Consider the following 26,857-nt stretch of genomic DNA (forward strand, 5'->3'; position numbering starts at 1 on the left):
TTGTGCTAATATGGTCTTCATGGAAGAGTCATCAGAAGAAAAACTCATCTACATCCTCGCCACAAAAATCAGTGATTGAATTTGCAAATAAACACACGGACAAGCCTGATGCATTTTGGAAACAAGTAGTGTGGACTGATGAGGTGAAAATACAACAGTTTGGCCAAAATGAGCATGTTTGGAAAGGGCACGAAATCTAATGAAAACAACCTCTGTCCAACTGTTAAGCATGGGGGTTGATCAATCATGCTTTGGGGTTGTATTGCAGCCACTGGCAGAATGAACATTTCACGAGTAGAAGGAAAAATGAATTCAATAACATTTCAGCCAATTTTGGACGTTAACTTGATGACGCCTGTGAAAATGCTGAAGCTAAAAATGGATCATGAATCCACAGTTGACTACACCAAGCAAGAGGCATAAACTGAAGGTTTTGCCACGGCCTTTGCAATCCCCCGACCTCAACATTATTGAAAACTATGGTGATAAGACTGGACGTGACAAGACTGGATGTGACAGGACTGGACATGACTTGACTTGACTTGACTTGACTTGACTTGACTTGACTTGACAGAACTTGACGTGACTGGACTTGGCGTGACTGGACTTGACAGAGCTTGACGTGACTGGACTTGCCGTTACTGGACTTGACAGAGCTTGATGTGACTTGACGTGATTTCACTTGACGTGACTGGACTTGACGTGACTGGACTTGACTTGACAGAACTTGACGTGACTGGACTTGACTTGACAGAACTTGACGTGACTAGACTTGACAGAGCTTGACGTGACATGACGTGACTGGACTTGACAGAGCTTGACGTGACTTGATGTGACTGGACTTGACAGAACTTGACGTGACTGGATTTGACAGAGTTTGATAGAACCGGACATGACTGGACGGAACCGAGTGTGGCATGACAGGACCACACTTGCCTTAACGGGGGGCGACTGTGGCTTGGCAACACAAGCACAAAGCTTAGTAGCCAAGACATCCAGCATGACCCAGGTAACACCAGCAATGCACCCACACCGACGGCACAAAAACAATAGACTAAATACACTAGTGACCTAAATAGACACATCTGGGAGAAAAACAAGTGGCTGGGGCACTGATTGTTCACACTGGGAAGAGAAGACACACTCAGGTGGACGTGGTTAGACATAACGAAACAAGAGAAAAACCAGGAAAAACACAAAAACACCAACCACAGGCAAGCACACCCAAAAAACACCAAAAGAAAACAAAATCTCAACCCCACAGAACCAAAACGTGAAAACACTTGGAGAGAGCTCTGGTAACTAATGGCACCAAACTGTGGCAAGATCCTGTTTTGGGAATTTGAGCCTTTTCCAAATGATGCTGTACGATGTCGTCATTTCGGCCTTTCCAAAGAGATCAATAATTTTGCATAAACTCAATGCAATATTAGCAATGATAATTCCACCCAAATTACTTGAATTATAAACATGTTTCCTCCGCTATATAAATAAACTTGACTTGACTATAGTTTTAAGCTGTAATTAATATCAGTGTCATGGTAAGTGTGTCCACACTCATGCAAGTCTTCAAAATTTGTTGTATCTATGACTCATTGTCTTATGCTCATTGTCTTAAAGGTCCATACTGTGCTCCCCTTTCAAGCAGCACAGATTGGCCCATATTGTTTTTTTTCTCACCCTTTCCTCATGTCTCTTTTTTTCCATCTAAAAAAAATTGGGCTGCTAACTAGCGAACCACAAGGCTTCCTGTTCCGGCTCCCTCTGTTGATCATTGTTATTTTTGAATTTCTCAGACGGGTTATGACTACAAAGACAGATTCCTTGTGTGTTTGCACATGCTTGGCCAATAAATCTGATTCTGATACCACTATTCACCACTAGATGCCAGGCACTCATTACAGATATGTTCTTGTACTGGGCTTTATTATAATTGGAGGAGTTTGAATTACACGATGAACAAATATTTAAAATTCTATTTAAATTTTGAGTGAGTTGATTTTATTGGGAATTTTTTTTTATTAAAAAAGGTGTGTTGTTCAGCTGTTTTGTGCCATTCCTGAATGGTAATTTATTTTAAACATGAGAGCCTAAAAAAATGCTTATTTTTTTATTATTGCTTTTTACATATGCTATGCAGTATGCACATATTTTGTTCATATTCATTTTTGTTTTTTTGTTTTTTTAAAGCACATCTTTTAGGAAGAATTTGATGGATAATTTCTGGACATCAAATTTAAAGCAAATATGAATACATGAATAAATAAATTGGTAACTTAATACCAATCTAAAACATTCCAATATCCTTATTTTTAATTGCCATATATGGCTACAATGAATTAACCACAAAAAAAAAAGAAAAAAAAAAAGAAAAAAAAAAAGGAATGCCTCCCTAAGTGCTGGATAGAAAACTTTATTCACATTATAAAATTAAGCTATACATACATAGGTGTTGCTCGTCTACATAGAAGGACACTAATTACACGATACATGCCATGATAACAAAATACACATGAAAACAAATGCTCCACATAAATACAAACTTTACAAATGACCATACAATACAATTGCATTTACATTCAGTGGAGAAACGACTCTAGAATAACAGATCAATGCTATAAGTGGATTTTGTTTGTAAGTGGAATTTTAAGTGGAATCCCAAAAGATGTCAAGCTGAAAAAGACATAGCTTGGCATGCTGTTTATGAAAACTGCAAGGTCTACTAGTGTCCACTAGAGGGCGTAATGATCAATTTACACATGCAGAATAGAAAACTATAATGACGGAATTACATCTTTATTAATGAATGCTTTGACAATTAGCACTTGGAGTCCACGGGGGAGAATATAAACACATGAATGCTAGATGAGGCCAGTTTTGCTTTAACTGGTAGTCGCTAGTAAAATTTTATTTTATTTATTTTTTACTGGACCATCTGATCTTTAACTGCTGATAGAAAAGACAACAGTGGGGATCATTAAAACTAAATGCCATGCTAATAAATCTTACAGTTTGAGACATGTCATAGTCGATTGTAAAGCACCGAGCAACCAATACAACCATGCAGCAACACTAGAAGGCTGAAATCAAAGACAAAACTAGAAAGAAAGACGTTGAGACGTGTCAAATATTAACTGCAATTCCCATCCGCACTGTGAAATGAAACACATACTGTAATTGGAACCAGTTGTGCGTATGCAACATAACACCAATACACTATTTTGTCCACAGTGTGTATCTGCCGTGAAACATAGTATCTGGGACTACAGTAAAACATTGTGTATTGTGACACACGTTTGACAGGAAACAATCACAGTGAGAAAATAAAAAATGATAATGCTTGTGCATAGCCCAAATATATACAATTTAATTCAATATACAGTATATGTTGAAAACTGAATGATGGCAAACGTAAGTACCTTCTAACCTCCTGAAAACAAAACTAAATGCTAAAAGGCAGATGGAATCTAAATAGTATAGTTTGTGGAAAAAAATAGCCATGTATCAATAAATGCTGGAGGAACATGACTATAATTTACTGTCTAAGGATAAAAGAATGACCAAAAGTGTTGATGTACAGTAACATGATGAATTGCGTTTGGACTCTTAACCAGACACCATGCAGCAGAGTCCAGGGAAGCGTCTCTTCCTTTGCCGGACCAGCGGGTGGGGAGTCAGATTCAACAAGCTGCTGTCGTCTGCGACACACAGTACTCGGATTAAAATATTAGCCTCCATAATACAGTCAGCAACACTTCCAAAATACATAATTTCATTCTCTTAAATGTTCAGTTAAATGAAGAATCTAAATTGTGCTGGAGGTTAAATGTGAGTGGTGGTTTGTCCGTGGAAAAAACTTTTTCTTTTACATATAAAAACAATAGACCAATAAATTATTCCAACACAATTTCTACCAATAATGTGGCCTTTAACTTCACAACTCAAAATAAAAAGGCTTTAAAGAAAATCCAAGGCAATAAATAGACTATGGAACAGAGTGAAACATATGGAACACTTCTGTTGCCAGAGTATGAGGAAAACATATTCTTAGCTAATATGTACCCATAGATTACTTAATCTGTTCCCACAATTGGATAATCTGTTCACACATTTTAATAATCTGTTCCCACAATCTGGCAATCTGTGCTCACAGTTTACTAGTAATTTGTACCAACGGTTTAATACTCTGTTCCTACATTTTACTAATCTGTACCCACAAAACGAATGTGTTCCCAGAGTTTAATAATATGTTCCACAATTTAGCAATCTGTTCCCATAGTTTAATAATCTGGTCCCAAAATTAAGTATGTGATCTGTACCAACAGTTTACTACTATGTTCCCACATTTGACTAATTTTTACCAACAGTTTACTAATCTGTTGCCACAGTTTACTAATCTGTTCCTACAGTTTAGTAATCCGTGCCCACAGTTTACTCATCTATACCAGTTTACTAATCTGTACCCACAGTTTAATATAATCTGTTCCTACAGGTTAATAATCTGTTCCATAATTTAGCAATCTGTTCACACATTTTAGTAACCTGTTCCCTAAATTTAGTATTCAGTACCAACGGTTAACTACTCTGTTCTTACATTTGACTGATTTCTATCAGCAGTTTGATAATCTGTTGCCACAGTTTACTGATCTGTTCCCACAGTTTAATAATCTGTTCCCATAATTTAGCAATATGTTCCCACAGTTTAATAATCTATGACTACAGTTTACTACTCTGTTCTGACATTTTACTAATCTGTACCCACAGTTTACTAATCTGATCCCACAGTTAAAAATAATCTGTTACCACAGTTTACTAATCACAATTTAGCAATTTGTTACCACATTTTAGTAATTTGTTCCCAAAATTTGGTAAACTGTACCAACAGTTTACTACTCTGCTCCTACATTTGCTGATTTGTACCAACAGATGTACTAATGTGTCCCCACAATTTAATAATCTGTTCCCACAATTTAGTAATCTGTGCCCACAGTTTACTCATCTATACCCACAGTTCACTAATCTGTTCCCACAGGTTAACAAACTGGTCCCACAATTTAGCAACCTGTTCCCACAGTTTAGTAATCTGTGCCCACGGTTTACTCATCTATACCCACAGTTTTGTCATCTGTACCATCAGTTTACTACTCTGTTCCTGTCCAGTTATCATTCTATGCTCTTAATAGAATTGAACTGAATTGTATGCCAGACTTTTTTGCGGCATATCAGGAGCTAACATTTCACAAACCTGAATTAGGACATTTTTACTGTACAACAATTGCGGTACAACAAGCAAAATACATGCTAGACTGCAAATGTGGCTGGAATAGTAAAATCTAAATTCACTAATGTCACACACCTTGATTTTTCAGTGGCAAAGGCATTGTGTCCCTGAGTTTGCTGAGCAGATTTCTCATCTCCTGCATATCTCTGCCAATACATAAGTGCAAGTAATGACAAGTTTAGCATTTTTATTTCCAATTTTACCCAAATGAACAACCATTTTATAGCACAACTGGAAAATCACTCCGAGTCTGCATACCTCTCTATGTTTTCAATATGGACTCCCACTAGCCACGGATCATGAGGGTAGTCAATGGGTGAGGACGAGCGGTCCTCCAGGATGGGAACATCGGAACTCTCGTCCACCCTGAAGTCCATCTTCGGCTCTGAGTCGGTTCCTTGAGGGCCACAAAATAACATTGTGAATCGGGTCCATTTTTGTATAGTTAAATTTGTAAACATACTTGGGAATACTCTAAAATTTAAGCTAGTTGTGTTAAGCTTAGTTCCTGAAATTTGCTTTTCTTTTGTGAGTGTACTGTATAGTGATGATACTTTTTCTGTGAAGCTGCAGCACCCCCAGCAGGCACATGGACTTCAACATCTCCGTGATGAACATCTCCAGGCAACACTGCAGCTGGATAAAGAGCCGACATATCTCAGGGTGGATCTCTCCGTCCTCTGGGCTGAATCGGTAGGTTGGTGATGAGGGAAGGGTTGAAATTCAAGAGAGGGGCACACAATTGGTAAAATAGAAGGTGTCAAAAGAAATATTTTAAAATGATAATACAGTATATTTGAGATTTTTAACCCCAGGGTGAATAAAGACGATGCATGAGTGTAAAGTATTGACTGTATGAAAAATGATCAAGGCGCAACTCTAGTACAGAAAATGTGAATGGCTTGGTACAAATCAATAAAACAGCACATTTCTTCATATCAGCTGACATTTATAAGGCTGTGACCACTGGCTTTGACAGCTGGTTGGTGTTATATTGTGTGTGCTTTTATTTGAAACCAATTCGCTCCACTTCCAGTGTGCTACTTAGCGACAGATGCTAACTTAAAGGCAGGGTCTTCCGTTTTCACTCAGGAAAATGCACTATATAAATACAGGATGTATAGCTATGAACACCTTCTCAATCTACACCTCTGGGCTTCTGTTAATGTGTAGTGGTGATTTTTTTCCTAAACCCCACCCCCCAGCCATTGTGTGTTTGTTTTATCAACAGCGGGACGTTTCTGTGGACAGACAGTTGTTTACCCCTCCAGCCAATCGCAGAGCGGGGGGTGACTCACTCACTCACTCACTCACTCACTCACTCACTCACTCACTCACTCACTCTCACAAGAAGCTTGTGTGAGTGAAAAAAAATAATAAAAAAATCCGTTTGTGCTGTCAAGTTGCCGTGGTAGTGACGTCATGCAGCCAACAAATTCGCCCGGCCCCGTCTGCAGACAGTGAGTGACACGCCCCCCGCCACCCCCGCTCTGCGATTGGCTGGGCGGGGGGTAAACAACTGCCTGTCCACTGTTGACAAAACAAACACAAAATGGCAAAATACCGGACGGTGGGGAGTGGGGGTTTAGGAAAAAATCACCACCATACATTAACAGAAGACCAGAGTTGTAGATTGAGAAGGAGTTCATGGCTATACATCCTGTATTTATATACTGCATTTTCCCGAGTGAAAACGTAAGACCCTGCCTTTAACGATAGCACTGCAGGACCTTTCCCAGCATGCTTTGTCGCTATTACAAGTAACACTTGTGACTGTTATGCCTCTTGAATGTGTTATTTTGTACAGAAAGGGTGCAATACAATTGCAGTGTTGATTCTAGTCGTGTATTCAATTATTGCTGCTTTTAGTATTATGTTATTGCAATTTAGTGAAACTCTTTGTAATAGTAGTCAGTGTGAAATATTGACCTGTGTATGTGTGTTATTGGTACATGTATACAAGAAGATGATAATAGATTTGTATTGCTTCATTTGCTGATTTCAAAATAGATCTCTGTGCGAGCAGGAATATGACATCCTGTCCACCAGGAAGCCGCCTGAATGTCCAGATTACCTCTCCGGGTGCTCCAGCTTCTCCCACAATTCATGAACATGCATTTTAGATTAATTGAAAACTCAAAATCGTCCATAGGGTGTGAATATATTTGTGCCTTTCAAATAACACTGAGGGGGAATTGTCAAATGCCTGTTTGTGAGCCAGAGTAACATTTTTTTTTTTTTTTTTTGCTATACTAGAATTAAGTGTAATGGCACACCCACTACAGTAGATGGCAGTGGTGCTCTAATTTTTTTTTTCCAGGCAAATGTATGCAAAATTTGTTTGTTGTAAATTTCTTTCTTTTTCTTTTCTTTTTTGTTATTAAGGGGAGGGCGTATCAAAAAATAACTGAGAAGCACTTGATTAAATGAATGTTTGTCTGTGACTTGGCTGGTGACCACTCCAGGGTGTAGCCTGCTATATGCTTTTTCACGTTACCGGCACATGCAGGTGAGCCAAAATATTTAATTTCTGCATTTTTTTTTTAATGTTTTTTTTTTCTGCAGTTTCTCTCTCTTTTTCCCCCTAAACCAACCATGCTACAATGCCAAATGCAAACACTGTATTTTATGGCCTATTGGCAAAGAATGTTCTCTAGGTGACTCTCACGCTTACCCAGACACAGCAATGAGGGCGAGGTCTTGGTGCGCAGTCCGAGCCATGGAGCATCCTTTAGCTCGCGTGTAGTGCATCTGAGCCCGCAGAGACGGACAGTCGGCTGACATCTCACCGACAGAAATGACCTGTTCTCGGTACAGCGCCACCAGGGTGTTGAATTCCTGCACAGTCTGAGCAAAAATGATCGGGTGGATGTTTTCCTGCTGTGTTTTGGAAAACGATCGGTAAAAGCGATTTGTCTCCTTGCGTTGCACCTGCACACCCCTGACATGAGCTCCAGCTATGATCTAAACTCACCATCCTGCTGCCGTCCACGGTGCTCTCCCGGTGCTCCGAATCCGTCTGCGCCCCTCTCGTGATGGGCAAGACGCTGCCTGCAGATCTGGGGCGCTTTTTCCGCCCGCACGGTGCAGAACTCATGCATGCAGAGAGCGCCCGTCTTCTTCTGGAAGGCTTGCCGTGTCCTCTCGGCAGAGCACAAAGACCGAAACCACCGGCTCGGACACCGCAGAGAAGCTCAGTTAACGTGCCGGGCCCCGGCTGAGGCAAGCGGATGTTCCCCGGATGAGGACAATGTAGCGTGGCGGAAGGACCGCCGGCAGCTCCCTCTGCATCCCCCAGCCGAGAGGAGAGTCACCTTCAGCCGCTCGTGAAGGCCGAGGGGAGGCTCCGACGTCTTCCGCCGCACGCTCACGTGTGAGGAGGGAAACAAGTCGTCACCTTCCCGCCTGACTTTGTGTTAACCCTTCAGATGCTTCACAGATTGCTATACTTAAGTTACATGAGTTTACCTTTTTTGCTTGGTAGAGCTTTCCCCAATAAGTCATTTCAATTAAGTCGACCTATATCAATGGTGTCCAAACTACGGCCCGGGGGCCATTTGCGGCCCGCCGTCCATTTTTCAGTGGCCCGCGACATATGCTAAAAATGGCATTTGACTCAGTTCAAATAAAATAAATAAAACAAAAATGTTTGAAGATGGTCAAAGTAAGAAGGGAGGGTGTCGAAAAACACAGGTGCTATTAAAGGTTATTTTAGTTAACTAAAACTAACGAAGAAATTAAAATTCAAGAAACAATTTCGTTAACGAAATAAAATAAAAATGAAGATGCTTTTTAAAAAAAAGAAAACTAACTAAAACTACATTTTATGTTTACAAAACTAACTAAAAAACTAAAACTAAACTAAAACTAACTATAATTGCAGCAAAAATGTCCTTTGTTTTAGTCTTTGGTAATTAATTTAATGCATGAGCCTTTGGGGATGATTTGAAATGTGATTTTTAGTAGATTTATTTTGATATAAACTGGAATAATGACGCTGTGTCACGACGTGAAGAGGTAGGACCCAGACGCAGGATAAGGTAGGCCACAGAGGCAACAGGTTTTATTGCCGGGCAGCAGCAGTCTCCTCTCACACTGAGAGGAGAAAGGGGGAATCAAAAAGGTGGAGAACAAAAAGCGCTCCACTAGGGAGGAAAAAACAGGCACAAGGCAAAAGGGGTAACAAAAGGCGCTCCACTGGAGGAAAAGGCACAAAAACAAGACAAGGCACAAAAGCAAGGCAAAACAACAAGGCAACAGGAACAAGGACTCGAGGACTGTGGGACGCTTCCATGCACTAACTGTGTGTGACACTTCGGCAACGGAGGGGAGAATGCAGGTGGCTTTTATTGTCTTGGTTGATTGGTGGCAGGTGGACATGATCATGGGCGGGGACCGGTAATTAGTGAACTGCAGGAAGGGCAAGTGACCTGGGGTGCGAAGGGAATCAGAAATTCAAAATAAAACAGGAAACATGACTATGACAATAAAGGCCTGTCACGCAGGTGGCGGCGTGACAGTACCCCCCCCTCAATGGCCGGCTCCTGACGGCCATCCGACCCAAAGAGTCCAAAAACAAGGGCGGGCGGAAGGGGGCACGGAGGTGGGAACACGGCCCACCCATCCGTACAGACAAAAAGCAGTTCAGGAGGGCGTCCTCGACGCCCGACAAGAGAGTCCCAGCGGGGCCAGTCAGGAGGGCGTCCTCGACGCCCGACAAGGAGCAGAGGTGGCGGCGGGGTGTTCGCCGCCAGATGAGGAGCAGGAGGCGGCCGCTGGCCGGGCGCCGGCGGAACTGGTGCAGGTGATGGCGGCCGCTGGCCGGGCGCCGCCGGAACTGGTGCAAGAGGAGGCGGCCGCTGGCTGGGCGCCGCCGGTCGAGGAACCGGAGGTGGCGGCCGCAATCCATGCGCCGCCTGACGAGGAACAGGAGGTGGCGACCGCAATCCATGCGCCGCCTGACGAGGAACAGGAAGTAGCGGCCCAGGCGAAGCGGCCAGGGACTGCGGCGGCAGCGGCCCAGGCGAAGCAGCCAGGGGCTGCGGCGACAGCGGCACAGGCGAAGCGGCCAGGGGCTGCGGCGGCAGCGGCACAGGCGAAGCGGCCAGGGGCTGCGGCGGCAGCGGCACAGGCGAAGCGGCCAGGGGCTGCGGCGGCAGCGGCACAGGCGAAGCGGCCAGGGGCTGCGGCGGCAGCGGCACAGGCGAAGCGGCCAGGGGCTGCGGCGGCAGCGGCACAGGCGAAGCGGCCAGGGGCTGCGGCGGCAGCGGCACAGGCGAAGCGGCCAGGGGCTGCGGCGGCAGCGGCACAGGCGAAGCGGCCAGGGGCTGCGGCGGCAGTAGACAAGGTTCCGGAGCGAGAGGCTGCAGCAAACGAGGTTCAGGGGCGAGAGGCTGCAGCAGACGAGGTTCAGGGGCGAGAGGCTGCAGCAGACGAGGTTCAGGGGCGAGAGGCTGCAGCAGACGAGGTTCGGGGTTCTGAGGCCAGTCCGACCCTTCACCCCCGTCGCCACGGTCCAAAGCCATCAACTCTTTTATCTCTGCAATGACTCGGGCGATGTCTTCAAGCCTCTGCCAGGTCTCCAATTTGGACACTCCCGCTGGGTCCATGCTGGCCGAAGTGTACTGTCACGACGTGAAGAGGTAGAACCCAGACGCAGGATAAGGTAGGCCACAGAGGCAACAGGTTTTATTGCCGGGCAGCAGCAGTCTCCTCTCACACTGAGAGGAGAAAGGGGGAATCAAAAAGGTGGAGAACAAAAAGCGCTCCACTAGGGAGGAAAAAACAGGCACAAGGCAAAAGGGGTAACAAAAGGCGCTCCACTGGAGGAAAAGGCACAAAAACAAGACAAGGCACAAAAGCAAGGCAAAACAACAAGGCAACAGGAACGAGGACTCGAGGACTCGAGGACTCGAGGACTCGAGGACTCGAGGACTGTGGGACGCTTCCATGCACTAACTGTGTGTGACACTTCGGCAACGGAGGGGAGAATGCAGGTGGCTTTTATTGTCTTGGTTGATTGGTGGCAGGTGGACATGATCATGGGCGGGGACCGGTAATTAGTGAACTGCAGGAAGGGCAAGTGACCTGGGGTGCGAAGGGAATCAGAAATTCAAAATAAAACAGGAAACATGACTATGACAATAAAGGCCTGTCACGCAGGTGGCGGCGTGACACGCTGCACCCATTGTGTTTTTTTAAATATTGCGCACAAGTAATACACATAAAAAAAAACTAAAACTAACACTGAAACTAACTAACCTAAAATTAAGCATTTATTCAAGAACAAAAACTAATAAAAAAAAAACTAACAGAACCACCCCGAAAACTAATTAAAACTAACTAAATTAAAAAAACAAACAAAATAAAACCTCAAATGAAAAATTCTAAAACTATAATAACCCTACTGCCATATCACAAATAAATTGGTTTATATACTGTAGCATTTTTCTAAATATGCAAAAGCACAAATCAATTATTTGTACAATTTTTAGGACTAAACACAATTTCTCTTCATAACATTATGTGGCCCTTGCCTCAAAGTACGAAGGGAGGGTATCGAAAAACAGGTGCCATTAAAGGTTATTTTGGTTAACTAAAACTAATGGAAAAAACGAACTAAAATTCAAAAACAATATTGTTACCGAAGTAAAATAAAAACAAAAATGCGTTTTAAAAAAACGAAAACTAACTGAAACTACATTTTATCTTTACATAACTAAATAAAACTAATTTAATACATGAGCCTTTGGGGATGATTTTAAATGCAATTTTTATTAGATTTATTTTGATATAAACCGGAATAATGACGTTTGAAAGTATGTCACACAAAAGTGACGTCATCTAGCAGCAGCCAATAGAAAAGTACCAAAAGATGATGTTGCTAACATGTTTTTTAAATATTGCACACAAGTAATCCATCCATCCATTTTCTTGACCGCTTATTCCTCACAAGGGTCGCGGGGGCTGCTGGCGCCTATCTCAGCTGGCTCTGGGCAGGAGGCGGGGGACACCCTGGACTGGTTGTCAACCAATCGCAGGACACACAGAGACGAACAACCATCCACACTCACAAGCACACCTAGGGACAATCCGGAGCGCCCAATTAACCTGCCATGCATGTCTTTGGAATGTGGGAGGAGACTGGAGTACCCGGAGAAGACCCACGCGGGCACGGGGAGAACATGCAAACTCCACCCAGGAAGGTCCGAGCCTGGACTCGAACCGGATGCACACAAGTAATACAAAAAAAATACTAATACTAATACTGAAACTAATAATCTAAACTAAAACTAAGCATTTTTTAAAGAACTAAACTAATAAAAACTAACAGAACCACCCTGAAAACTTAATAAAAACTAAATTGAAAAAATCCAAAACTATAATAACCCTACTGCCATATTACAAATAAATTGGTTTATATACTGTAGCATTTTTCTTAATATGCAAAAACACAAATAAATTATTTGTACAATTTTTAGGACTAAACACAATTTCTCTTCATAACATTATCTGGCCCTTGCGTCCTTCTGATTTTCTGTATGTGGCCCTCAAATGAAAAAGTTTGGACACCCCTGTCCTAGATGATGTTCAACTATTGGATGGTGATGCACGTTTGGTCAAACCCAGGTAAAAGCAAAAAATTCCATATGAAAATTATTGCATGTCTTTGCGATATGCATATTGCATAGGCCAATATCGTGATATCGATATTTTTTAAATATACTGCTCAGCCCTAATATTGTATTGCCCATCTCAAAGCTGCAAAGACACTTGGCCAACAGAGTATACTCAAACTATATTAATCTTAAAACATGATCCATATGCAACATATAAACTAATGAGGTGAGGATGGAGAGGGGAGAAAGATGGAGTAGGCAGAATATCCTATTTATAATATGGTCAGTTTTTCAAAAGATCTCAGACAACAACAAAAAAGAGATTGTCTAACAAGCAAATGAGTCGGACAAACACACGTGGCAACAGGCCTACACAATCTAAAGCTGTAATTAATCAATATCATATCAAAGACTGCTTTCTGAAAGTAGTGTTGACCTTCAAACTACCAAATTCTAAACAAAGCCCAACAATATAGTACAGCCTTTAATGGCTACAGATACAGTACAATGCCATTTGTTTTCAAAAGTGCATTCACTCACACACAGAAACATGATCTCCCAACTGCGGAAGCGAACCCACGCCGCCTGCATCGGAGGTAAGCGGCAGTAACCACTCCACCCAGGGCCGGCGCTAGCCATTTTGGTGCCCTAAGCATAAATGTTTTGTGGTGCGGTGGACATGTCCAGATATCCAAGAATAAACTTCTGCCAAACTTGCGATTGAAGCATAAAGTATAACCCACCCCGCTCCCCCTTTCCCTAGTAGTTTGTTTCGTTGGAGCAGAAGTGCACCCCGCTACCCTCCCCCTTTCCCTAATAGGAACAAACTACTAGGGGAGGGGGGGCACCAACATAGACCAGCGACACCGCTCGTCGAGTAAATAATGCTACGTTATTTTTTGTATTTATTAACATGCTTTTATTTTAAATATTAGACACTGATATTATAATTACTAATATTATTTTTACGGGCTTGATTTGTTTTTTGGTGCCCCCTTAGGCAGTTGGTGCCCTACGCGCAGTGCGTGGTAAGCGTATGCGGAGCGCCGTGTCTGACTCCACCACCCAGAGCCCATGCACAATAACGCCATTTCGTCGTTTTCAATGCGCACGTGCATGTCCATTTGACTTAAACTTAATATATTACCTGGAGGGCATGAAGACAACAAATTTAAATGGAAGGAAATCAAAAACTTTATTTGGAGTCCTTTGGAAGCAATGCAATAGGTCAGGTATGACACAATCAATGAATTATACAACAATAACAAAACATTCTTGATCAACAATTCCTTTTAACCAATAAGTGTGCTTTTGTTTACAGTGCTGTTTCTGGCATCTTTTTTTCTCCATTATTTGTTATGACTATATAGACTAAAGAATGTTTGTTGGAAGTGAAGTCACTTCCCTGTGTTCTTGTGTTACAGTGGCGTAAATTGCACAATTATTAGAATCACATTTGTTCATGCTTCTGATTTGAAATTCCTTACAAAAGCACGCCCTTTTTCTGAGAAATGTGAACTCTTAAGACAGTTAAACAGGGGGGAAACTTTCCTCTAAAGGAAGCAGTTAAAAGCTTCCTTGCTGGGTTATATTCCAAGTGTCAAACACACATGTAGTACATGGCTACAAGGCACAGGAAAGCCAGACCCAGAAACCATTCAGATGAGAAGCCGTAGACTATGGCCAGGCCGACATCAAAGAACCAGCTGCTCACACCAGGGAGGTCCAAAGTCTCCAGCGCGAAGTCCCAGCTTCTGTGAGTCCTTTCTGCATACCTCCAATATCCTGAAAGGATAAAGATCTGCCAAAGTGACTTCTCACCCCAAGCTCATCATTGACCCCGAGACCTTCTTGTGACAATTCCCTTTTAGTCCTTGTCTTATCTGATAGCCTTCAGCATCAGCATGTGCATTAAGTTAAGAACCACTGCATGCTACATATCGCCAAGCGTCCTCAAGATTTGCTCTACATGACCTGACTTGACCTTTTACCACACTTAATGCATCATGGTAAGGTGTGACAGTGACTACGTTTACATGCACGTTTACATAGACCAAGATCCCTTGCGAATCAAATAAGCGAAGACGACGACGACGACGAATATAGCGAGCATGTGCACAGCAAACACAACGCCCCGATCGATCGAGGTATTCCGAATGCGCTTATATGCACAAGAATTCATGTTATGAAAGGGTTTTTAAAAACCCAAATAAGACAATATTCCGGTTATTGCGCGTTTACGTGACCTTTCAAAACCGGTATATTGCCAAGATTTGGGTTTTAAAGGGGTTATTCCAACCTTCATTGAGCCTAGGAACATATTATACATTAGTGTTCATGCAACATGTTCTCCACCATTAACTTTAAAGGGAGACTTTACTTATTTAGCCATTTTTGGCAGTCAAACATTAATATTTTGCCTATAATACATTTTTTTTCGTTATTTTTCATGTACAATTAGTACCTTTCAAAAACACATTGTGCAACTTGCTGTCGACTGAAAATGACATCACAAGGGCTCAGGTAACCAATCACAGCTCAGCTTGTGAATGTCACATGACCAAAGCTGGAATACAGGTGAGCTGTGATTGGTTACCTGAACCCTTGTGATGTCATTTTCAGTCGACAGCAAGTTGCAAAATGTGTTTTTAAAGGTACTAATTGTATGTGAAAAATAATGAAAGTATCAAATTAATTATAGACAAAATATTAACTTTTTATTGCTATAATGGGCCAAATAAGTGAAGTATCTCTTTAAACATCATTCAGGGTCAGCCATGAGGTCCAACTAAGTCTCATCCACATCTGATCCAATATAAACTGAGCAACGGAATATCTCAAATACTTACATCTCTTCCAACAGTATGTATAAACATTTTTTGGGCATTTGACACTGTAGACAGAAGATAAGACAGCGTTCCTCACCACCGCACAGGTGACAGGCGAGTTGGCGACATCCGGGCAGAGGCCAATTAAGGCATGCGTCAATTTGGAAGTACTGCTCGCGAGCGAGGTACAGTCTTGGGAAGGCGGCTTCTGCTGTCCGGTTGAGCGCTGAAAGAGGACGACGCGGAATACAGAAAACATTAGTTGAGAGGAAGTGACAAAATGGCCGCCCCCATTGCAACTTTAGGCTACTTTATTTACCTCTATTTAAAAATGTTTCTCCTTATAGAGTTTTATTCTTTCAAACAAGTGAACTTAACACATTTGACTTTAGCTGATGCCACTGTTATCTACAGTAAGCGGTTGAAGTTCAGTTTTTCTGGACATTTTTTTACCAGGGTGAAATTCAGCGTGCAAGATGAGCGTGCGGCACAGAGGGCAAGGCGTGTTTTCCTCTTGATTCCTGGCGAGCCTGCGGAGACACGGCTCGCAGAAGATGTGACTGCACGGTTGGCACATGTGAGGGCGGAAGTAGACGTCGAGACACACCACGCACGTGAGCCCTTCCTTGTCTCCCTCTTCCTCTTCTTCATCGGTCAGCATCAAAGCACTCAAAATGCTGGCCTGCACACAAACAGTAGTCACGATAGGATTTGTAATTCTTTCTCAAAGGAAATAAAGTGTTGACGTACTAGTTCTATTCATTCCGTGACCATGCTCGAAACTCCCTTGAACTCATATGTCAAATACATTTTTGCCACTGATATGAATTTAATTCCATTAATCTGTTTCAGCCCCACAAAAAAACCCCACTACAATTAGTTTTGTTATGTGTTTTAGAAAAATAGCACTGTATTTGTAAAATGATTTTCATAGGTATTTACACGCAAGGGATTATAACAAGAAAAAGCTCAAAATGGAATTCAACCAATTATATAAAAACGAAATGAAAATCTACTATGTAGCTAGCTAACAAAAATGTATAACAACAAATTAACTCACTAAGATATTCTTTTCGAACAGGCTTGAAAAATAATGAAATCATGAAGGCAGCATCAGATATGCTGGGTTTGGGCTATGCAATTAAGCAAAATTGAATTACAATTTTAATTATTACATTCCTTAATTACAAAATCAGCATGATCATAAAAAAACCCCCAAAAGATTCTTAATACTACATTTTTGAGTTGTTTAAATGTGTACATTTATACCATCCATCCATCCATTTTCTTGACCGCTCATTCCTCACAAGGGTCGCGGGGAGTGCTGGCGCCTATCTCAGCTGGCTCTGGGCAGTACATTTATACCAATTTTTATAATTTTAAACTAATTTAATAAATTGTGTTTCATCCATAATCAACTTGCATAATTAGTGTTTTAAGGAAATTATGTCTTAATACATATATATTCTTAACGTTAAAACAATGTTTTGTCCTAAAAAATAAATGATCATCCTAATGCACATGCTTAAACTTGAACTTCCAAGTTTTTGCCAGCATAAATAAATTAATTAATTAATCAATCAATCAATTAATTAATTGATTAAAGATAAATTCTGTTTGGTCCTCAAGGAACTTACATAATTATAGTGTTTCTAATTCTTTTTTAACTGGTCATAAACATTTTATATGTATATAAACATGTTCCTATTTTCTACTAAAAAATAAATGATAGTCCTACTGCACAGTGCATAAGCTGCACTCCAGATTCAAGTTTTGCCAACATACATACATACATACATACATACATAAATAAATAAATAAATAAATAAATAAATAAATAAGGTTTGGCCCAAAAGGAACTTACATAATTAGTGTATCTATTTATTTATTTATTTTAAATTGGTCTTTATGTTTTCACGAGGTAAATGCTTAAACATTTTCTTGCTTTGTACAAAAAAATAAATTATCGTTTGAATAATCGTGATTTCAATTATTGGCAAAATAATCGTGATTATTATTTTTTCCATAACCCATCGTCAGGACTAATATTTTTACCATCTACAGAGGAGAGGTAGAAATAATATGTATAATATAATATATAGCATGTAATGTAATATATAGCATGTATAATATGCTGTAATGTGTCCGAAAGGAAAAAATGAATAAACTAAACTAAACTAAATATCTTGTGAAAAAGAGGCAAGCCCTTTCAAACTGCTCACTTCATGGAGACGTCCACTAATGATGATGTGATGTCTTTGCTGCACGTAGTAAATGTGCCGTCCACGTGGCCAAATTACTAACACCACCACAAATGTCAACTTTATGCTTCATGTTTCAAGTGGGTTCTATTTTGTCCATCCCGACCGCCAGGTGGCGGTGCTGTAACCAGCACGGAATTCCCAACTTTCGATTAAAGTCAAATAGAAAAGTCACAAGTGTTACTTGAAACAACTTTGCTGATTCACGTATGTGTCCCGAGTAGTCCTCTCGCCCACGCGGAGCGCATATTGGAACTCTTGAGAACATAGAGTTTGGATATATGCGACCTGGCGGTCTCATTGCAAAAATTCGGATACATATCCAAACTAGGACCATATATGAGAGTGGCCCAGGTTGGATGTGAAAAAAATCAAATCAAATCAGAATTGAGCCATTTACACTGATAAAAAAAAAAAAAAAAAAAAAAAAAAAAGTCAAATATCTGATTTGGGTTGCATTTGCCTGCAGTGTAAACGCAGCATTTAAATGACATTACTTTGGCGATTGTATAAAAATGACACCTTTTTCACTCTTAAATTTCAACAATAATCTCAAAAGTTGACAGACCACTTTTTTTTATGAAATATAAACCACAGTTTCATAATATTTGTGCCTTTATTCTCTTTACTTCATGACTTTAATCTTGTCATTAGGTCAATCGAGCTTTGTACTTGCAAGTTCTATATATTTAAATGGCAGTTGTGTGAGGACTGGCTAACTGGCTATTACCGGTTTAATAAAACAAGCAATTTTTCTGCCATGATCAACTGTCATTTGTAAGAAAAGAAAGAAAAAAAAAGATAGCCGTCAGGTTATTAAACCACAAAAACATGTCTCTGCTCAGGAAAGATAAAACAACCTTTAAAAACTTTGTTAGTCCCACAAATGCAAGTAAAAAACACAATTTGACATATTTATAAGGAATAATAATGTGCCATTACATCAGAGTGGTTCTTGTCCCTCACCTGCAGCCATTTCTGACGCCTCCTTTGTTTCCTCCGCTGGTTCCTTAGGCGGTTCTTCTCCCTCTTGCGTTGTCTGCGCAAGGTTGCGGGGGACGGCCAGGGTCCAGGCTGCAGAGGGTGGCACAAACATATTAGGACCAACACACTACTATGACTAATTAGACTACTAAGTACTATTAAGTTGCAGTTGTGACTTTTGGCTTGTCCTGTCAGGGGTTGCCATAGCGAGTCGCTCACACGACTTGTGTGATACAACCAACCTATATATATATATATATATATATATATATATATATATATATATATATATATATATACTCAGATTAGATAGATAGATAGAAAGATAGATAGATAGATAGTAGGGGTGTTAAAAAAAATCGATTCGGCGATATATCGCGATACTGCATCGCGCGATTCTCGAATCGATTCAATAAAAAAAATCGATTTTTTTTTTCTTTCTTTTTTTTTTTAAGAGATCAGAATTGTTCATTCGGTAGTCTTACCGATTCAACGTCTTATCATCATTGCCTTTTTTTTTTTTTTTTGTGTGTGTGTGTGAATCGATTTTTAAACTTCCATTTTTAATGGAAAAATATTCAACAAAACGTCTGACTTCGGGTTAGGATTCACACCTTGAGCATGGAAGAATGTTATATGAACGGAACATTAAGCCTTAATATTTTATTTTAATGCTGTTCAAACATGAAACAGATTACAACCTCTATAAGACTGAAATTTCAGATAAATAAATAATACATTTTCATATAAATCTTACACTCTACAAGCTTACTGATTAGTATTTTCTAAATTTGAATGAAAAAAAATCGCAACAATCGACTTATAAATTCGTATCGGGATTAATCGGTATCGAATCGAATCGTGACCTGTGAATCGTGATACGAATCGAATCGTCAGGTACTAGGCAATTCACACCCCTAATAGATAGATAGATAGATAGATAGATAGATAATTTATTAATCCCCGTAGGGGGAAATTTAGTTGTCTAGCAATAGCATCAGGAAAATAAATAAAAACATACATCTCAAAAGTACTCAATGTATAAAAGAAAAGAAAAAAATACAATAATAACAATAATACAAGTGTTTACATAAGTTGTTGGCAATGGCATTTGACTTTAGAGGTTCCAATTCATTTCAAACAGGCCATGCTAAATAAGCAATAATTTTATTTTTTGGCCATATTGCCCAGCCCTACTTCAGCGCTAAACGAAATGAGCAACAGCACTATTTGTCCAATCCTTTCATCTACTGTAGTTTGTGTCAACAAACTGATTAGGAATGGATAATGGCTTTGACAAGTTGTGCAAGTCTCACAATATTTACGGACATATTCTGCACCAGAAAATATAGCGGTTTATTATTTTCGATTTTTAACATGTGACAAATGAAAGCAAGGGTTTTTGAAAATAATTTGAATAATCCACATTGAAGTGTAACATACCATCTCTTCTTCCTGCTCGGCTAGACTGTAAGTATTGGGTGTTTCACTGAGGGGCATTGAAAGCTCCTCTTGGGGATTTTCTGCATATGACCTTTCATCTTCCTCAGTTTGTACCATCTGTCGCGCAGCAGAGAAGGATGAAAATCCGGAAACAGCACCAGAGGCGGCTTCATCCTCCATGTCCACGGCATACAAGGCGGCGGACAGCGAAGACCTATCTGCACAGTCAAATCAGAAACAAAAAAGGAGTCATCCAAACTGTAGCTCTTTCTTTGATAGATGCAATAAAGTGTGTTCTCACCATGAGAGATTACATGTGAGGTTTCGCCGGTGTCAGGGAGGGGCGTGTGCAAAACAGTGGCGGGCTGTAAACTGTCGCTTTTGTTTGTCGGCAGCGGCCACGGCCATTCGTGCTGGAGTATGAAACGGTTCTGCTCGTGGTCGTGGTCTACGCGACTTTTGCTCAAGTAGACGGTGGCATGCCGGCCGCAAGGACACTCACTGCGGTGGATGAAGTTGAAGCCTCCCAGAAGGAAGCCACAGTTAGGACAGTTCAGCCTCCCCACAGTCAACAGGGACTTTGAAGAGAGAAAAATAAAGTCACAGTGTGTATGAGTTTCTGTAAAGCACTTTGTGACAGCTATAGCTCTTTAATCAGTCACACTCAAAATGACTTTGCACTATACCATATGCACAGAGGTCAGTATCCATTCTGGAAGCGTTTCAAGATCCATGTGCCAATTGGTGCAAGCCGCCTCTGAACTTTCATCAGTGACCTACAAACATACAATATTTAAGACCTTTTCAACATGACACCATTTTCGTGATTGTCAGCCTTTTTCTTTGTAATCGTAGGAACTCACTTGGTTATCTAAGTTGTCAATCTCTGAGACACTATTATCAGTCATGACACCAATCTTTATTCCAACCATGTCAATCTTCAAGTGTTAACGAACTGCACTTCATCGTTCATGAGCCCGCTATACTGTGCATTTTAAATCAAAATTTATAATACCTCCTCTTTAGTGCAGAACTAATTGTAGAGATGCAACATGTAATTCAGAGCAATGTTAGCATGTTAACATGATAACATTGGACTTTGATAAAAGTTAGGTGGGGTTGGTTAAGCAATTTGATGTTTAAATAGACAATGCTTAATTCTCTTGTTTTTTTTGGGTAAGTTTTACAGTAAAATTCAACCAAGAGTGACATATTACTAGCTTGTAACAAGCATGCTTAAGCTTTTAATAGGATAACTGTCGACAAGCATTCTTTTTTCCTGCCTCAAAGTGATATTATACAATTGTCTCCCATTTCTTGACAGTCAGAACGGCTGTCAAGGAACAAAAAAATAAAATAAAAAAATGTGATTTAGTAAGTTTATGGTGTATGTGTTTCTGTAAAGCGCTTTGTGACAATCATAAAAGTGAAGATAACGTGATGATGTGAGAGACCTCTTGCAGCCCATCAAAGACAACCTCCCAACACTTCCTACAGCGAAGCATTGCTGTCCTTTCTCAGTTTGTAGCCCACCAGTTACACCAATGCTGAAAAACAGGTGTGCCAAATTAAGAAGCATTGAGAAGGAATCATGGATAAGAGAACTTCACACAACGTTCACATTAACACTGGGACAAGATGATCTATGACAAGAATAGGAAAACAAGTTTTGTATCGACATTACCCATTAGCGTGGTACCAAACGTCAATGTCCTCAAACTTGGCTCCGTTAACTAATTGTGTTGCTGCTTAAAGGCTTTTTCCACGCCTAAGTCGAGTTTAACAGACAAAGTCAAGAATAAATTGCAGCCTTGGAGAGAAACTCTTCAAGGCACTTCCTGTTGATGATCCAATGTGCTACGGCAATTCGGCTAGGACAAAATAGTGATTATCGCTTTAAAGTGACAGTAACCAATACCATATGTGTAACTAATAACCAGTCATAACTACAGATGTGTAATGGCGCACATCTATCTATCTATCTATCTATCTATCTATCTATCTATCTATCTATCTATCTATCTATCTATCTATCTATCTATCTATCTATCTATCTGTAGCCATTGTTTGGTATATGTAGCCTATAGTTATATTTATATCGATGGCTTCGGGCCGAAAACATCAAAAGTCACTGTTTGATAAATTTCACAATTTTAAAAAAATTTAAACTGTTAGCCAGTCCATAAAGTCATCTTTATTTATATGGTGCTTTCAAATGGCCTTAGCTGTCACAAGTGGGTGCTATTTTTGCAAATTATTGACCAATCTAAAGTATTGAAAATTACCTGCTCCATATGATAACGTTGTTAATGGTTGAACAAATTTCGTTAGGGATCTCCTGAAAGTGCACTCTAAAAATGGATTGGTTAAAAAATAAAAAAAAATAAAAAATACCAATCTAATTTAAGATCATATTGGCTTGATTAACCAATAGATTGATCAGACTTTGACCATTTCAGGTAGGGCATACCGATTTTATTGGTTAGCCAAACAACAAATGAAATTGATCACAATAGCAAGTAAGTCTAGATCACTTGGAAATATATTTGTTGTATTCTAAATGGTTTTATTATGATTTAGTATATTTAAAAAGTGTGTGACCAGCTCCGTTGCCTATAGTGTCCACACTGAGACTGAGAGGTTGAGGGTTCAATCCATTGGCCGGGTCACACTAAAGACTATAAAAATGGGACCTTTTGGCACTCAACATTAAGGGTTGGCATTGGGGGGATTAGATCCCCAAATGATTCCCAAATGTGGCCCCTGCTGCTTGTCCCTCAGTGGATGGGTCAAATGCGGAGAATAAATTCCACCCCACTTAGGTGGGTGTGACAATTGGTAGTACTTCTTTTCGGGAATCCCGTAACACAGATTAACAATCTCTTGGTCAGAATGACCAATTGTTTATCAGTTGGCCCACTCTCCAAGGCTATTGAAAACTATATCATTCTATATCATTCCGGTGTAATAACCTTATTTATTGATTGATTGAATTCTTATTTGTCATTTTATTATTATTATTATTATTATTATTATTATTATTATTATTATTATTATTATTATTATTATTGTTATTATTAATTCAATCTCTGGTGTAATAACCTTATTTATTGATTGATTGAATTATTTTTTTATTTTTTTATCTGTTCTCATTGGTGCTGGACATGTAAATTTCCCAGAGGGAGCCATCCCAAAGGGATCAATAAAGTCAAGTCTAAATCTAAGTCTAAGTCTAAATCTAAGTCTAAGTCATGGTTGTTTTAACCAAAGGATCTATTGAACACAACTACCAGCTAGATTGGTCACATTTAACTTTTTTTTTTTTTTTGGTAGTTGACCAATCTGTTTTGCCTATGCCTTTTGTTTTTGGTGCATAAATTAAGAAATACAAAAAATAGAATTCTGAGATTCAACGTGGACATCCTTATTTTTTAAAACAAGCATACAAATTATAGCCTATTCCTTGATTATATCCGCAAAAGCAGCCCTGATAGACTTCTGGGGTGCAAGCGACCTCCCTGCATGCACCCTCACACACAGTGACGCATTGGTATAAATAAGCAGCATCTCTCTAAGCTGCAGAGCCTCAAACAGTGGAGGATGTGCTCTTCAAAGTGGGACAGTGCGCTCTGTGCCAACTAGGAGCATTTCTAAATAGTGTGAAAACCGGCATGGAGGACGCAAACAACACGACAGTCTTGTCTCAATTTGACCTCCCTGTAAACAATACCACCAAAGCAGCCGAAGATGAGGAGTTGAGGCTGAGTTACCAAATCTTCACCTCCTTCCTCCTTTGCGCGCTGATCCTGTGCGCAATCTTTGGGAACGCGTGCGTGGTGGCGGCCATCGCCCTGGAGCGCTCTTTGCAGAACGTGGCCAACTATTTGATCGGTTCTCTCGCCGTCACCGACTTAATGGTGTCGGTGCTGGTTCTGCCCATGGCGGCGCTGTACCAGGTGTTAAACAGGTGGACTCTGGGACAGATCCCGTGCGACATCTTCATCTCTTTGGATGTTTTATGCTGCACCTCGTCCATATTGCACCTGTGCGCCATCGCACTGGACAGATACTGGGCCATTACCGAGCCCATAGACTACATGAAGAAGAGGACGCCTCGGAGAGCGGCGGTTTTGATCAGCGTCACTTGGCTGGTTGGGTTCTCCATTTCTGTGCCGCCTATGTTGATTATGCGCTCCCAGCCGAACAGCGTGGAGGAAGACAGGAAGAACCCAAAGCAGTGTAAGATCAGACAAGACCTCTGGTACACCATTTACTCCACGTTCGGTGCTTTCTACATTCCGCTCATGCTCATGCTGGTTCTCTACGGGCGGATATTTAAAGCGGCCAGGTTCCGCATTAGAAGGACCGTGCGTAAAAGCGAAAAAAAGAAAGTGGCCGACTCCTGCTCGGCTGTATCCCCCGCGCTCTTCCACAAAAAGACACCGAGAGATGCGCAGGCGAAAAGCTGGAAAAGAAGCGTGGAGCCGCGGCAGGCGCCGTGCGTCAACGGCGCGGTCAGACACGCCGAGGACGGAGAATCTCTGGAGATCATCGAGGTTCACAGCAGCCTCAAAGGCAACCTCCCGCTCCCCAATACTCCGAGCACAGTGCCGTTGTTCGAGAGTAGGCACGAGAAGGCGACCGAGGCCAAGAGGAAGATCGCCCTGGCTCGGGAGCGCAAAACGGTGAAGACGCTGGGCATCATCATGGGCACCTTCATCCTCTGCTGGCTGCCGTTCTTTATCGTCGCCCTGGTCATGCCCTTCTGCCAGGAATCGTGTTACATGCCCCGCTGGCTGGAGGACGTGATCAACTGGCTGGGGTACTCCAACTCTCTGCTCAATCCCATCATTTACGCATACTTCAACAAAGACTTTCAGGGGGCTTTTAAGAAAATCATCAAGTGTCATTTCTGCAGACCATAAATCCCTTTTCATTTCGCCAAACTGACAGGAGCTGTTGAACAGACTGTAAAGCGACTGATCATAAAAGAAAATACACCATCCAAGTATTAAATATTACCATGAGGTATGTGCGTTAATAAAGCTCCATGGTCCTCATCTTGTTCTGTAATGTTTAGCAACAATAATCAGATCACCATTTGAAATTTTTGTATTTGAAATGAAGACTAACACTAACCATATGCACATGGAAACTTGTTGATGTCTGCTGGGTTCATCTGTGCTTTAATTAAATAGTTGACATTAAGAAAATATAATGTGGTATTTATTGTTGTCTTTCCAGAGAAAATCACTTTATGTTAATATTGCAGGTTAAATTAATGTATATATATATATATATATAAAACAATAAAACACTATATATAAGTATACTATACTATACATAAGATATATTATATACTATACTATATATAAGATCTAATGTACATTTCTGAAGCTTTCTTATTTTAAACTTTCCTGTGGAAACCCATATGACGTTGGATGGAAGGATTACATCCTGCTAAATGTACTTATGTTGAAAAGCACAGCAGTTTTAGAAACATATTTTATACTTAAATACAGTTAGGAGGGGCAAACGTATGCAACGGCTGAACATATATGACATGATGTGACAGTGACTTATGTGACTTATGGCACAGAAGTCGGATCGTGTTATGTGTGCATGGACGGTAGGAAAAAAAAATTACACTTTTTTTTTTTTGTCACGCACATCACCAGTCCATCAAAAAAACAAAAAACAACAAAAAAAAACATTTATTATTACATTGGTCAGGGTGTGTCTCCAATGCCCTTTTCCCCCTGCCACTCTGAGTCTCATAACAAACAACATATCTTGAAAGGGGGCAGGATGCTGGAGAGGCGGTTGCCGTGGTAACATATGGGAGATGCAAACTCCGGCAGCCGAAGGGGCAATTACCTGATCAAAGGCCTGGTGCAACACAGGAATACTGAGGTGCTGTGTTTGAGTGGCCCACAGCTGGGAGCCATCATACACAATACAGAAACATTATTTTATATTATTTTTGCATTCTTTTATTTGTTTGTCACCCAGAGCAGCATGACATAACGGTATTGAAAGATTGAATCTTTTGAGTCTTTCCAAAAAAGAATTGCTGTAAAGTTTTCCCATGATGAAACTTTCGATACTATTCGCCTATACATTTTAAGATGAAAATGGAAACAAAGCACCACCAAACATGCATGACAAAATAAGTACAGTTGAACCCTTGTTGTAATAAGGCAACAATTTTAAATACTTTTGCACTCTATTTTCATTCTCCAATAGATCAGTGGTTCCATACTTCTTCTTTTTTTTCGTCAGTGACCAGTTAATGGAGTCAGACAGATATGTTGTAATTGTTGCTAAGAGCAGTTGTCTGTATAAATCATCCTGCCTATTGAAGTAGGTGAAGAGCATGGATTAGACTCGTGTGTTGTTCAATCAAACCAGCCCTGCAGAGGCACCGTCAGCACCATCCTG

The 26,857-nt window shown here is 40.7% G+C and overlaps 3 protein-coding genes across 3 annotated transcripts; 1 reads left to right on the plus strand and 2 right to left on the minus strand.

Moving 5' to 3' along the window:
- Window positions 1–2,411: 2,411 nt before the first annotated feature.
- LOC144001942 (regulator of G-protein signaling 7-binding protein B-like) lies at window positions 2,412–8,662 on the minus strand. Its single transcript, XM_077496617.1, has 6 exons — window positions 8,256–8,662; window positions 7,956–8,128; window positions 5,836–5,966; window positions 5,540–5,678; window positions 5,357–5,427; window positions 2,412–3,698 (listed from the first exon to the last, which is right to left on the minus strand). Exons 1-6 carry the CDS (start codon window positions 8,376–8,378, stop codon window positions 3,607–3,609), a joined length of 729 nt encoding a protein of 242 aa, XP_077352743.1. The 5' UTR covers window positions 8,379–8,662; the 3' UTR covers window positions 2,412–3,606.
- Window positions 8,663–14,070: 5,408 nt separating this feature from the next.
- rnf180b (ring finger protein 180b) lies at window positions 14,071–22,297 on the minus strand. Its single transcript, XM_077498114.1, has 9 exons — window positions 22,101–22,297; window positions 21,871–21,963; window positions 21,103–21,192; window positions 20,718–20,994; window positions 20,417–20,634; window positions 18,956–19,063; window positions 16,182–16,410; window positions 15,826–15,954; window positions 14,071–14,685 (listed from the first exon to the last, which is right to left on the minus strand). The coding sequence occupies exons 2-9, from the start codon at window positions 21,919–21,921 to the stop codon at window positions 14,501–14,503; spliced, it is 1,287 nt and encodes a 428-aa protein (XP_077354240.1). The 5' UTR covers window positions 21,922–21,963; window positions 22,101–22,297; the 3' UTR covers window positions 14,071–14,500.
- Window positions 22,298–24,015: 1,718 nt separating this feature from the next.
- htr1ab (5-hydroxytryptamine (serotonin) receptor 1A b) lies at window positions 24,016–25,502 on the plus strand. The gene has a single exon (XM_077498216.1). It carries the CDS (start codon window positions 24,088–24,090, stop codon window positions 25,339–25,341), a length of 1,254 nt encoding a protein of 417 aa, XP_077354342.1. The 5' UTR covers window positions 24,016–24,087; the 3' UTR covers window positions 25,342–25,502.
- The last annotated feature ends 1,355 nt before the right edge of the window (window positions 25,503–26,857 follow it).

The sequence above is a fragment of the Festucalex cinctus genome, chromosome 15 (genome assembly GCF_051991245.1).
Source record: "Festucalex cinctus isolate MCC-2025b chromosome 15, RoL_Fcin_1.0, whole genome shotgun sequence".
Lineage (NCBI taxonomy): Eukaryota > Metazoa > Chordata > Actinopteri > Syngnathiformes > Syngnathidae > Festucalex > Festucalex cinctus.

Excerpts from the sequence above, each read along its gene's own strand:
- LOC144001942 (XM_077496617.1), bottom strand. The coding sequence starts at position 8,378 with ATGAGTTCTGCACCGTGCGGGCGGAAAAAGCGCCCCAGATCTGCAGGC. Across the intron at positions 5,679-5,835 it reads GCTGCAGCTTCACAGAAAAA|GAACCGACTCAGAGCCGAAG; the intron begins GTATCATCACTA and ends GTGGCCCTCAAG. Across the intron at positions 3,699-5,356 it reads TTTGCCACTGAAAAATCAAG|ACGACAGCAGCTTGTTGAAT; the intron begins GTGTGTGACATT and ends TGTGTGTCGCAG.
- htr1ab (XM_077498216.1), top strand. The coding sequence starts at position 24,088 with ATGGAGGACGCAAACAACACGACAGTCTTGTCTCAATTTGACCTCCCT.
- rnf180b (XM_077498114.1), bottom strand. The coding sequence starts at position 21,921 with ATGCTTCGCTGTAGGAAGTGTTGGGAGGTTGTCTTTGATGGGCTGCAA. Across the intron at positions 16,411-18,955 it reads GGCGTCAGAAATGGCTGCAG|GCCAGCATTTTGAGTGCTTT; the intron begins GTGAGGGACAAG and ends GTTTGTGTGCAG. Across the intron at positions 15,955-16,181 it reads GCACGCTGAATTTCACCCTG|CGCTCAACCGGACAGCAGAA; the intron begins GTAAAAAAATGT and ends GTCCTCTTTCAG.